The sequence below is a fragment of the Hyperoodon ampullatus genome (genome assembly GCF_949752795.1).
Source record: "Hyperoodon ampullatus genome assembly, chromosome: 19".
Classification (NCBI taxonomy): domain Eukaryota; kingdom Metazoa; phylum Chordata; class Mammalia; order Artiodactyla; family Ziphiidae; genus Hyperoodon; species Hyperoodon ampullatus.
The window spans coordinates 19819307-19833155 of record NC_136932.1 but is presented as its reverse complement, the minus strand read 5'-3'; the positions used below and the strand labels follow the sequence as shown (position 1 = coordinate 19833155).

The following is a 13849-nucleotide window of genomic DNA, read 5'->3' as shown; positions in this document are numbered from 1 at the left end:
GTTGTATTTTTCTTGTCTTTATATCTACAGAGGTTTTTCCAAAAGCCTCAGTTCCTCCTGAAACGCTCCGGGGGGTGGTCCTGCTCAAGGGGTGGAATGCCTCATGGCTAATTGTCCATTGTATCCAAGAACCCACAGCACTGTCTTGGCAGCAGGACAAGAGGCAGATGGGGCTCATCCCTAGCGGCTCACCTCATGCCCAGGGCTTTCTTCTCCATTAGATCACGTTCAAGGTCCCGTCCTGCCTGCAGTGTCAGGGCATCTAAGCCAAAAGATAGGCAAGAACTTAAAGCGGCTTTGCAGGGGTGACATAGCACCAAACACGTGGAAGAGAACCAGGGCTGGGTGAGACATGTGGCCGGGGCTTAAATCATAAACTTAAAGGAGAGGGGTTGAGCCATGGTCACAAGTTCAAAGACAAATATGACTCCCAGCAGAAAAGAGCCTCCTGCAAAGTACCTGGTATTAAACAGCCTCCTCCTGAGAGTAAGGTGTGCAGGGCGGGCAGGGAGAGACAGGATGGAGACGGCCAAAGAAACCAGCAGTGCTTGCTACGCAGGCAGCCCTCTCTCCTATGAACTCAGATTTTTCTGAAAAAAAATACTGCAAATGACAGAAGAATACTTTGGAACAGTAAGGATGACTTTGGAGGGTCAATTCCAATAAGTAATCATTACCTGCCACTTAAGGAGAACTCAAAACGGGAGTGTATGTGGCACAGCTCCTTCTTCAGAATTCTCCAGGTTACCTGTGCCAGGCACGAGGGAGCTGGCGATAAGAAAAACAGCCACCAGTTATGCTTTCTTGTAGCTCTTGGTCTGTTGGGAGAGACAGAGGATCATATGCTTGTTTGATTTGAGTACTTATGAATGAAAGGGTAATTTTGGAGACAAGGCATAGGTGTGAAGTTGGATAGCCCACTCGAGTCGGGTGTTAACTGGGTGACAAGGGCACCAAGACCGACAGGATGAGAAGGCGTGAACCTAGGCAAAGGTGGGGGCAAGTTGGGAGGAGATACTTCCATGCAGAGGGAATTGGAGTGTGTGCAAAGGCCCTGTGGTGGGGGGGAGGGGGAGCAAAGCTTTTTTTTTTAATTTATGTTATTGAAGTATAGTTGATATACAATGTCGTATTAATTTCTGCCATACAACAAAGTGATGCAGTTATTCTTTTTCATATTCTTTTCCATTATGGTTTATCCCGGGATATCGAATAGAGTTCCCTGTGCTACACAGTTGGACCTTGTTGTTTATCCATTCTGTATATAATACTTTGCATCTGCTAACCCCAAACCCCCAATCCATCCCTCCCCCACCCCGCCTCCCCCTTGGCAACCACAAGTCTGTTCTTTGTGAGTCTATTTCTGTTTCATAGATAAGTTCATTTCTGTCATATTTTAGATTATTCTACATATTCGCGATATCATATGGTATTTGTCTTTCTCTGTCTGACTTACTTCAGTTAGTATAATAATCTCTAGGTCCATCCATGTTGCTGCAGATGGCATTATTTTGTTCTATTTTATGGCTGAGTAATATTCCATTGTATATATGTACCACATCTTCTTTATCCGTTCATCTGTCGATGGACATTTAGGTTGTTTCCGTGTCTTGACTATTGTGAATAGTGCAGCTATGAGCATAGGGGTGCATGTATCTTTTTGAATTATAGTTTTGTCCGGGTATATGCCCAGGAGTGGGATGCACAAAGCTTTTAAGGCACTGAGAGAAGCCAGTGTGGCTGGAGCAGAGGGGCGGGTGAGGGGGCTGGGGTAGGGGTGCAGCAGGGTGGGTGGAGGAGCAGTTAAGTGCAGTGGAGGCCCACCGTTACCTTCACTGGAGTCGTGCTCAGATTGGAGCCCAGCTGGAGTGAGTTGAGGGAGAGAAGCGGGGCAGGGGGGCAACAAAAGCATAAGGAGAAGGGATACGAGGTGAGGCTGGGGGGACTAGGAGGCGGAGGTCTTGCTGAGCTCTGACAGCAAGGATCTCGGGGAAGAGGGGAGATTCAATTCGTAGAAGAAAGAATGAGCAAGGCAAAAGGGATATGAGGAGAGCTCCCAGCGCTCCTCTCTTTGGGGGGACAGTGATTTAACATTTGAGAACGAGAGCGGTGCTGTTATACCAGAGAGGGGCAGCACCACAGACTTGTCTCAGACCGGCTGCAATTACACAGCCCCTCCTGAGCCATCATCTCCGATAAATCCATGGACGATGAGAAGACGCAAAAGTAGAATCCTCCGTTGTTGAAAACAGGGAAAGGGAGATTTAAAAGGACGGGAGAGCACTGGCTTGAGGCCGAGTCCCCAGAAAACACTGGATCATGACACAGAGAACTAGCAGAGAAAGTTAGAAACGCAAGGAGCAAACGAAAGGTATTTTTCAGAGCATACTGAAATTTAAAAGATGAAGTGACTAAAGAGAAGCTCAGAGAAATACAATACATTTAATGTATGAATATTTCTGCACTTGACCAAGGTCCTCCCAGTATCCCTGCGGACGCTGTATTTTCAGATTGTGTGGTGGTGCGGTTAAGTGGATTCAAAGCTGGTTGAACGATTCTGGTTGAATGCAAAGAATACTGATTTACTCATGGGTTCACCAAACTGTAGCTGGTGCGTGCATGCGTGCGTGCGTCAGACACGTGAAGCAGATAGGAGCCTTGTTTTAAAATGCACATTCTCAGACCATACTGGTAACACATGGGTGCGGTGTGCCCCCCACCCCCCACCTACGCTTTTAACAGATGATTCTGTCCTGTGGTCCATGGACCACTCTCTGAGAAACACGGAATTAGGGGTCAAGGGCACCCTGGGAGGAGGTTTCTATAAGAGTCTCCCAGGGGATTCCATCCCAGGTCCTGCCCTGTTTAAAGAAAAAGGGTAAGCGTTTGCACATGTGCCTTCATCTTCCCCACCCCCCGCCCCCCACAAAATCAGCGTTTTGGATGAAAACTCAAGGAGGCTGTTTAATGAATCTTGAGAGGACCCCCAGTGGTGTGAGTCAGAGAAAGTATGATCGGTGACAGAGGCAAGACTTCGGATGATTTGTTCAGGCTGGAATGTTGGACTAAAACCAACTAGATGAAATTTCACAGGGATGGATTTAAAGTTCCGCTTTTATTTAAAACAAAACAAAAAGCAATAAGGCACTAGAGGAAGAAGGAACGCCTGGGCTTAGCGGCAGTTCCTGGGGAGAAATCCAGGGATATTAATGGACCACAAGGTCAGTGACAGGGAGGGAGGACCCCAGGGCATTCGCCCCCTGTGTCCGGAGCTGGAGGGACCAGCTGGGCTTGGGTGCTTCACTCAGAGGCCACGCCACGTTTAAGGGCGACATGGACTGATTAGAGAGAGTTGAACCAGAGGATGATGCAGGCCAGGGTCTGGAGGACACATCTGACTCGTAGAGCAGAAAAGGGGTGACACGGAGCCCCATTCAGATGTCTGACAGGGTGCCTTGCAGAATTAGAGGCTTATTCCAGTCTGGCCCCGAGCACAGCCAGGAGCCAGCAGGTATGTGATTTAAGGCGGTAGGCTTCAGCTCAACCTAACTCAACCTAAGAAGGGACTTTCTAGAAGCCGGGACTTTTCAGTAGGACAGATGCCTCATGGGTGGTGTGAGGAAGTGGAGGGGAAAGGATAGAGAATGGAGTGGACATCCCCAACCCTTGGAGGGTTTGGGAGAGGCGAGTGTGATTTCATGAGACCTCAGTGGTCCCCAAGCCCACGTGTGTCAGAGTCACCTGGGGAGCTGGCAAAGGTACGAGTTCCTGAGCCCCTCCCAGACCTACTGTGTAGCATCAAAATCCCTAGGGCCCGGCCAGCAATCTTCCACCCTTCAGAGCCCCGGGACTGGAGAACAGGAGTATTTTCTTGTTGGCTGAATGAAATGTGCTGCAGAGCTAGTTGGCCAGGCCAGAGACCGCTGCCCCAGAGCCTTCCTCCCTCCCCCGGCCAGCCCACCTGCCAGAACTCCAGACCACCCCGTCTCCCCTACCCCCAGGAAAGAGTTCCTCGGCTAAAGTCAAAAACCAGCTCTCATGGATGTTTAAAGGCGCTTTCATCATAATTGCCAAAACCTAGAAGCAACCGAGAAGCCCTTCAGTAGGTGAATGGCTAAATTGTGTTCATCCAAACAATGGAATATTATTCAGCGCTTAAAAAAAGAAAAATGAGCTCTCAAGCTATGAACAAACATGGAGGAATCTTAAATACATATTACTAAGTGAAAGAAGCCCGTCTGAAAAGGCTACATACTGTAGGATTCCAACCATATGACATTCTGGAAAAGGCAAAACTATGGAGACAGTAAAAGGGTCAGTGGTTGCCAGGGGTTAGGGATGAGGGAGGGATGGACGGGCAGAGCGCAGAGGATTTTAAGGGCAGTGATATTACTCTGTATGAGACTATAATGGCGGATACATTTGGCCAAACCCATAAGATTGTATTACGACACCAAGAGTGACCCTAATGTAAACTGTGGACTTTGGGTGAGAATGATGTAGGTTCATCAGTTGTAACAATTGTCCCATTCTGGCGGGGGCTGTTGATGGCTGGGGAGACGGTCTGGGCGTGTGAGGCGCCACAGGGTATATGGGAAATGGCTCTACTTTCCATTCAGTTTCATTGTGAAGTCAAAACGGCGCTAAAAAATAGTATACTAACAAAATTTCTCCTCTGGGTGTCACCTCTAACTTTGGGGTCTTGCCCCTAGTGCTGCGGTGGGCGTTGGTTTCTATGGAAACAGCGAGGCCAGCGACGGGGTGTACCAGCTGATCTACGCCCTGGACGATGCCAACCACACCTTCTCTGGGATCGATGTGCTGGTAAGGTCGCGGGCAGCCGGTGAGGTCAGCGTGGTGGGAACGAGAGCCCCAGTCAAAGACCAGCCAGCTCGGCTCCAAGGGGGCCGGACTCCCCTTGGGGCTGCCAGTTGGTCCCGCCAGGAGCCAGCCGGCGATTTCTGCTCCCCAGGCTGGGAGGCGGAGGGCATAGGGGGCAGGGGTAGGAGTGAGGACTGAAGGAGAAAGGCTGTGGGGTCCTGGGGGGCAGGACGGCTGTGGGATCAAAGCCCGTCCATCTTCAGCAGAGCTGAGCACTGTGCCATTTGTTCAAGAGGCCCCTGAATGTGGAAAGTCGGCACCGCGGTGTTTTCTGTGTTCACGTTCAGTGCTGGGTGTAGAGTATGGTGGGTGGCGTCCAGGAGATGTCAACACTCTTCAAAAACAAGTGAAGAGGGGCTTCCCTGGTGGCGCAGTGGTTGAGAGTCCGCCTGCCGATGCAGGGGACACGGGTTCATGCCCCGGTCCGGGAAGATCCCACGTGCCGCGGAGCGGCTGGGCCTGTGAGACATGGCCGCTGAGCCTGCGCATCCAGAGCCTGTGCCCCACGACGGGAGAGGCCACAACAGTGAGAGGCCCGCATACCACCACAAAAAAAAAAAAAAAAAAAAAAAAAAAAACAAGTGAAGAGCCCCAAACCCCGCAAGGTGTCCTCCGGGCTCTGGTTTCCAGGCGCCGTGACTCCAGCTGGGGGCTAAGGGTGAAGGATGTGCTGGGCTGGCCAGAGGAGAGGTAGGAGTTTCCGCCCAGGGAAGAGGTCCACTTGCTGAGCCTCGAGGGCGGGGAGAGTCAGGGTCTTCAAAAAAGGTAGCCCATGGCCCCCAGTGCTTGTCACTTTCTCTCTGGAAGCACTGGCTCTTTCCAGCTGATTTCCCAGCAGCCCCTGGTGCCCTAGGAGCCAGGCTCCAGGGCAGTTTTCAGAAATGCCAGTCCTGTCCCCCATCACCTCTGGGCCAGTTCCCCAGTAGAGGGGTGACCTCAGCAAATGAGCAATTGCGTCAGGCAGCCTCAGCCACACAATCCAGCCCCGACCAGAGCCTGTGGACTTCATCCTGGTGCCGCTTTAGGAGGAGGATTCAACCTCAGTGCCCCTCCTCTCCCTTAAGCTCCTCTCAGGCCTTAATCCCCAGCCCGGCTCCTCCCAGGAGGGACTCCCTTAAAGAGACAGCTGTGCTGCTCCTTGGGGGTACGGCTGGGTGCTGGGTGCTGTGGCTCTGGCCTCAGAGAGAGTCCTTCTGGGGAGCCGAGGGTCACACACCAGAGCAGGGGCCCAGCTCTCCTGCTGAGCTCATCCAACCACCGCCTGTGTCCACTGGGACCCATCCCTGGGGACTGAGAGCTGTCTGGACACTGGGCTGGAGCAGCTCTAATGGGGCGAGGATGGGGCGGCTGGGATGGGGGAGCTGAGGGGCCGAACGCCGCCTGACCAGCACTGGCTGGGGCCCGGGTACGACCTGGCCTGGGGGGAGCTCACTCCCTAGGGACCCCCGCCCTCTGCTCTGCCCTGGTGGGGAAGGGGCTCCACCCACCAGCACAGAACCACTGGAGGAAGAGCCAGGCCCTGAAGGAGAATCCCTTCCCCGGGAAGCCCCAGAGCCATGACCTTCACTGGCTGACTTGTGACCATTGTAAGGAATGACCCGTGCCTCCCCAGGGCTGAGGAAGAAAGTCCCAGAGCCGCCCTGATAGAAAGATTCAAGCTTTTCATGTCCTTATCCCCCGTAGATGAGCTGGGCCTGAGACCCCCAGGCTGGGCCCGTGAGCCATGGCCGCTGAGCCTGCGCGTCCGGAGCCTGTGCTCCGCAAGGGGAGAGACCACAACAGTGAGAGGCCCGCGAACGGCAAAAAAAAAAAAAAACAAAAAACCAGGGCCTTGGGCTCTACAGCCCCTGGGAGCTCAGCTGGCTCAAGTTTGAGCCACATGTTCTGGTGGCCACTGAGGCTCCTCTGGGTTCTCCTTTGCGTTGGCATCAGGGCTGTGGGCAGCCCTGGGGAAGGAACTGGGCACAGAGAGGTCGTGTTGCTGCTCCAGTGTAGGGAGCTAGTATGTGTTAGAGCAAGTACTGGGACCCAGGGGTCTGGTCTTAGCCTTTCCCTTCAAGGCTCTGAGATGGGGGCCCTGCCCCCGGTCTGCCAAGGCTCCACCCCTTCATCTCCTGGCACTTCATCCCCTGCCTGTCTAGAAAACCTCATTAGCTCCTTCTCTAAGAGGGAGCTTCCTCCGTCTCAGAGATTTTCAAACTTGAGCTTGCATCAGAATCCCCTGGGGGGCTTGATAAACACAGATGGGGGGGCCCACCCCAGACTTTCGAATTCTGTAGGTCTGGGACCAGGCTGAGAATTTGCATTTATAACGAGTTCCCAGCTGCTAACACCGATGCTGCTGGTCCAGGGGCCGCAGCTGGAGAACCACGGCTCCATCCTCTGGGGCAACAGCTTCCTCTACCACCTGCTAGCTCGCCCCTAACCCCACCCTAGCCTGGGGAGCTGAGCTGGCCCTCCCGATTGAAGAGTTTCTCTTCCCTGTGGGAGAGCCTGATCCACCTCTGTGTGTTCCCATGCCCATCTCCCCATGGGGAGCTCTGTGCCGAACCTCTAAGGACTGGAGGTGGAGTGGGGGAGACGGGGGTGTAAGTAGGTCAGCGCTGTGATTTTATTTTTTTCTATTTTGTTTCGTTTCCTATGGGAAGACATCAGGAGGAAAGAGAGGGCCTGGCTTTTGTTTTTTTTTTTCAAGGAGGAATTTAAGAAATAGAGAAGTTAAACATGTAGAGCTATGGAAGGGGAAAAAAAGTGGTCTTACAGGAAAAGTTTACAGAGCCCTTTTTTTTTTTTTAATTTATTTTTGTCTGTGTTGGGTCTTTGTTTCTGTGCGAGGGCTTTCTCTAGTTACGGCGAGCTGGGGCCACTCTTCATCGCGGTGCGCGGGCCTCTCACTATCGCGGCCTCTCTTGTTGCGGAGCACAGGCTCCAGACACGCAGGCTCAGTAGTTGTGGCTCACAGGCCCACTTGCTCCGCGGCATGTGGGATCTCCCCAGACCAGGGCTCGAACCCGTGTCCCCTGCATTGGCAGGCAGATTCTCAACCACTGCGCCACCAGGGAAGCCCCCTAGAGAGCATTTTTAACGGCCCTGTGATCTAAAGTGTGCTAGGTATCATATAGGAATATGAAAATATCACACATTACAGGTCTTGCTCCCAATATTAACATTTATTAAGAGTGCCTTTGGATCAATGGCTGCAAAGCCTTTGTCCGTTGATCTTATTGAATTGAAAAGGCACGTTTATGAGGGTGAGGTTTAGTTATTGAATTCATTTGTACATGCCCAGCATCTCTGCACTTTGGTATCTCTTAGTCCTTAGCCAGCTTGTAAGAACCAGCAACAAGCCGGGAAAAGGAACAAGCCGCTGACACTGAAAGAAATAAAATGCAACAAAGGGGGCCATTCTCTTTTCTGGAACCAGGAACTCCTAGCCTAGCGCAGATGTGAAAGGCCCCAAAGTTGCTGTCAAGTCCCCCCTAATGCGGAGAAACAGCGTTTGCTGCCAGGAGTCAGGTCTGATAACCTCTCTGCAGAGCTCTCCCCATGGGACGCTCCTAAACCTTCTTCTGGGTCCTTTTTTTTTTTTTTTTGGCAGTACCACAAGGCTTGCGGGATCTTAGTTCCCCGACCAGGGATTGAACCCATGGCCCTCGGCAGTGAAAGCGCAGAGTCCTAACCACTGGACCGCCAGGGGACTCCCATTCTGGGTCATTTTCCTCTTCCTTCCAGACCTGAGGGGGCTGAAGGCTGCCTGGAGGAGTAGCACGCACTCCCCGCTTCCAACCAGTTGTGCTTGTTGGTGTAGCATGACAGTTTCAGAGCAACGAAGCCCTTCTTCCCCTCGTGCTGACACCCAGGCTCAGAACGGGCTTGGCAGGGAGGTGCTTGGGGTTCCCAGGCTGGGTCTCCATCCCCTGGCAGGACCCTGCATCTGGGCTATCGAGAGGCACCTTTCTAATTCTTGTGGTCCTTGTTTGCAGGCCCAGGAGAGTCACCTCCATTGACCTTCCCTCTCTACTTCTGAGCAGAGAGATGCCTCCTTTAGGGTCTGCTTGGCTCCAGGCAGGACAAACATGGGGGGCGGAGGGGGAAACAAGCACAGAGAAGGCGCCGATTTCCTCCTCCTGTCACGTGTCCCAGCTGCTCGGAGGCAGGATCCCGTCTGCCTGTATTATTTCAAAGTTCCATTGTTCTGCTCTCACTCGGGGGGTTCAGGACGCTGTGGGCTGTCGTTTGCTCTACAACAAAGCCTTTCTCTTGTGAGACGCTGAGAAAGCCTATTGTGGGAACAAAATGTCAGGTAGCAACAGAGGGACTCTTCAGTTTAAACATTTTATTCCTCACCCCCCAAAAGAATTCATCACCCAAGGTGTTTAAACTTTGAAGAGAATCTTCAAGGAAGAAAAATGGCTTCTCTTGTTTGTTTCCCCATCTGGGTCTGTCTTTCTAGGAAAGCACTATGTCTTGGAGCCCAGGTCCTGGTTAGGACCAGATTGAGCCCGTCCCCTGGATGGAGGGACCCACGGGCTGGGCGGGTAGTGGGAGCCTCTGCTGTCCATCCTCCGTCTGGACCGCAGCCTCATGACTCTTCAGGGCTGGGGGTGGCGCCCGTGGGGCACTCATTCAAGGCCAAGCTCTTCTCCTCCAGAGTTTGAGGCAGAGGGTTTACCTCTCTGGCTTCCTCCCACCCGAGGCCAGACTCAGAAGCCCCGCCCCTCCCCAGGTGTCTGGAACCACCCAGAAGATGAAGGTGGACCTCGAGCAGCACCTGGCCCGGCTCAGTGAGATCTTTGCCACTCGGGGAGATTACCTCCAGACGCTGAAGTTCATGCAGCAGATGGCGGGCAACATCATTGTCCAGTTGGCAGGGGTGCCCGTGTGGACAGAGGTCACCGAGGAGCTGACCGAACTGGCCAACCAGACCGGCTACGTGGAGTACTACCGGTGAGGGGCCCCGGGGAGGGGTGATGGGGCTGCACCAGCTTCCTTCATCCAAGCCAGCGTCTTGGGGCTTGGGCTGGGAAGTGCCACCAGAAGGTCTTAATAAGCCTTAATGACTGAAATCCCTAGGACATGAGAGCTGGTGGGGGCCGAGCGGTGGGCATGTAGTACAGCCTGCTTGTACAGGCAGGTGCTGAGCCCCAGGGAGGGGCAGTGATGTGCCGAGATCTCAGCGCAGGAGGGTGGACCTGGCCTCCCACCCCGCACACAGCAGGGGGCTCCTCCGGGACCAGCATCCTCTGTGGCTGGCGCTGGATGAAGTGCTGGTGGTTTATGGGTTCCTCACCTGCCCGGGTTTCTGGGACAGGGTTCCCTGCACCTGCATTCTCAGCCACAGAGGTGCAGGGGGTCGGGGAGATGGCAGCCTCTTTGCCTCCCCCCGATGGCAGCTGCTTAGCAAGCTCAGAGGTGCCTCCTGCCTGAGTGATGTGGTCTGCGGGGCGCCACCCCACCTTTGCCATATCAGGTATGCAGGTTCACACCTGTGTCATCGAGCCTTTGGGATTTCATTTACGTCTCCCCTGCCTCTCCATCACCCAAAGCCCATCCCAGGTGCAGGCACTGGATACAGGCCAGCTGACCAGGGACCGGCTGCCCTCCCTCCACGCACACGGTCTGGTGAAGGTCAATCTGGGGACAACCAAGAAAGGAGGAGGCAGTCCCGGCTTTGGGGGGCTCCCAGCCGAAGGGTGACACCCACTCATGGCATACACGTCCTTGCGCACCCAGGGCAGGGCGCCTGGCACGGAGGCAGTGCTGGGGAGCAATGGGCACAGGAGCCCCGAAGAGCAAGTATCTGCTCTTTGGATGCCCCTTCCACCCCACCCCCCCAATTTGTTGCCTCCCCTTCAAGCCATTAGCAAAGGTCAGAGTCTTTACCACAACGTTGCACAGTTTACTCTGGATTCATTTCCCCTTTATGAGAAAGCCCCATCCCAGGCTGAACTGACCCAGAGAAAATGCTTCTGGTGGCCTCTGGCCAGAGACCTCCCCACCCAGGGCTCTCTCTTCCCTGGGGTAGGAGATGGCCGGGCCCCGACCAAGGGGAGCTCATGAGTCCCCCCTGGCCCTGGACAGCGCTCCTTGTTCCTCCCCTCCCGCCCATCCAGCCCCTGCCTTTCCAGATGTCACCAATGCAGCTTCCCACCAGATGTTTTTTTGCTCACGTGCAAAAGCACCTTTCTCCCAAGTGACCAAAAAGAAACTGCCAACTCTAAGGACTGGTTGTGACTTGTGACCCAATACAGTGGCATCGGATTAGTCCTGTGACATGAGGTACAGTCATTGCCTGAGCCTCCTAAATCTTTTTGTCGTGGAAAGTAAGTATCCATTTTTGGGGGGTTTTTTGGTTTTTTTTTTTTGCGGTACGCGGGCCTCTCGTTGTGGCCTCTCCCGTTGCGGAGCACAGGCTCCGGACGCGCAGGCTCAGCGGCCATGGCTCACGGGCCCAGCCGCTCTGCGGCATGTGGGATCTTCCCAGACCAGGGCACGAACCCGTGTCCCCTGCATCGGCAGGCAGACTCTCAACCACTGCGCCACCAGGGAAGCCCTAGGTATCCGTTTTGACCCTGCCATTCTCTCTGAGTGGACCTAACCTGGGGCCATGTACACCAAAGGGCCTAATGTGGGCATTTTGAGAATGACTATGGTGAAATAAGTCAGAATGTATGTATTAACCGGGACGTTTAAGATGATTTTATGAAAAACTGGGGTAAGTGGTGACCGCTGCACAGTATCTATTTCAATGTGGGTGACTGAGCACGTACCCTGGAGCCCCCATCCCCAATTTCCACCCCTGTTCAGGTCTAGTTCAAGGTTAGCACCTGTGGCTTCTGGACGTTAGTGATGTTCTGTCCTTTCCCCTCATCTGCTGTTGGCTCCCGCCTCTTGCCTGAGCTGCCCTAAAACAAAAGCCTTATTTTATTCTTCATGACCTAACCAGCCTTAGGGGCTGGGTCTCCTTTGGACAGCCTCCTCATCTTTGCTTTCCAAATGGTTCTAGAGCGCAGCCATCCAGCTAAGCAAATTCTTTTTAGTACTTTTACACAAGGCCTGGCTAAGTATCGGAGGCAATTAAAAAGCCAAGAGACTCCTCTCCGGAGATTTACAAAGGATGTAACAGCAAGCGCATCAACACCGGATATGGGAGGAGCTGAGAGAGTAGGGGCCTGAGCTGCTCCTGCGAGAGCCAAGTTCTTGGTTAGAAACACATCCCCAGGTCATCACCAGGCTCCTCTGGGAAAAGGCATCCGCCTCTCAGAGCTGTTTCCAGGAACCCTTTACTACACAAGGAGGTGTAGATGCCTTGAAACACAGTCATCGTGGAGAGTGGGTTAGAAGCAGTCCTAGCTGATTTCCTGCTAATGTGCAGAGTAGAGGAGAGAGAGGTAACAAGAAACCTTTATGTTGGAAACATGAAACCAGGACTTTGAGAGGCGCCTGGTGGCTGGCTGTGTCTCTTGTAGGAAGGCTCCGAGACATGGAGAGTCTGGAATTCCTGGTCCAGGCTCTTCTCCCACGGGCCTCAGTTTAACAGTCTGTAGAACGAGGTTCTTTTTTTTTTTATTTTTTTTTATTTTTTGCTGCGTTGGGTCTTCATTGCTGCGCACAGGCTTTCTCTAGTTGCGGCGAGCGGGGGCTACTCTTCCTTGCGGCGTGCGGGCTTCTCATTGCGGTGGCTTCTCTTGTTGCGGAGCACAGGCTCTAGGCACGTGGGCTTCAGTAGCTGTGGCGCGCGGACTCAATAGTTGTGGCGCACGGGTTTAGTTGCTCCGCGGCATGTTGGATCTTCCTGGACCAGGGCTCGAACCCATGTCCCCTGCATTGGCAGGCAGATTCTTAACCACTCCGTCACCAGGGAAGCCCTGTAGAATGAGATTCTAATGCTAGATGTTCCTGAGGTTCTTTCAAGCTCTGACTCTGATTCTAAGAAGACTGGCTCTTGGTGGCCTCGTCCTAGTGGAGGGCGAGGCGGGCTCTGCACTTCCCCAGAGCCGCTAGATCCATTCCTGGGAGCTCCAGAGACTACAGTGGCTGCCCTGGCTCCGCTCCAGGCAGGGAATCGAGGATTTTGATTAGTCCCCTTTTTGAGGCGTTTAGCCTCCATTCGTAAAGGGGGAAGGAACCTCGTTTGGCTGCCAGGCGGCCTCCAGCGTGCTCTCCCCCACTTGGAGCTTCTTTGTCACTTTCTTCCAGATCCACCCCACTCCCTACCCACACACCAAGCTCTTTCTTACCCTCCTTGTGGTATTAGTGAAGCAGAAAACCTTTGCTGGAGAGAAGTCAACGAATTTACTTGGCTTTTGCATCAAGAGACATAATGATCAGAAGACTTCCCTCTTCTGGGACTAGGAGAAGCCCCTTCTCTCTGCTCCCTGCCTTCTCCGTCCACCAGTCCCCAACGCTCAGACTGGTCCCCCAGCGCAGGGCCGATGAAAGTGGCTGCTCGGCGAGGCTGGAGCTGAGCTGTGAGGGCACCTTGGGATCCTGTTTGGAAGGGAACCAACCAGGGTGCTTTGCTTGGGATCTTGTGAGCGCCCTTGGACTTGGGTACCCTGGGCTCTGCAGCCCGTGCTTTGGAGAAGCAGAAAAGCAGGAACCCCGGAATCCCTCTGCCTTTCTTTGTTTCCCTTTTCATTTAGCGAGCACTTAATCCTCACAGAGTTCCTGGCCTCCTTCACAGGTTTGCAAACTGAGGCTCAAGGGGGAGGGGGGGTGCAACTTGCCAAGTTCTCCAGCTTGTGTGACTGCGTTTCCCCAACACCTCAGCCCTGGGTGGGCAGCAAAAGGCCAGAGGAGTGAGGGGCTGGGAGGCCTGGAGGTTCTTGGTGCCCTGGGATGACCTGGCCTGGGCTCCCTTGCCCCACCCCGAGCTCCTGATGGTCTGGGGATGAGCCCACTCATCCGAGAAGCCCCTGGCCCTAAGCTCGGTGCCTGGCACAAAAGGTGGTTGAAATCAAAACCT

General features: G+C 53.7%; 1 protein-coding gene across 2 annotated transcripts in view; it reads left to right on the top strand.

Annotated features, from left to right (window-relative positions):
- TTYH2 (tweety family member 2) overlaps positions 1-13849 on the top strand; it is a gene marked incomplete at both ends in the record, with an annotated part of 38318 nt that overhangs the window by 8365 nt on the left and 16104 nt on the right. Inside the window, 2 exons of one of the 2 annotated variants that reach the window (XM_079726164.1) lie at positions 4713-4824; positions 9608-9828. In XM_079726164.1, the coding sequence (XP_079582290.1) occupies positions 4713-4824; positions 9608-9828 (333 nt within the window). Of the gene's footprint in view, positions 1-4712; positions 4830-9588; positions 9829-13849 lie in introns of both variants that reach the window. The other variant, XM_079726163.1, reaches the window with a different exon arrangement.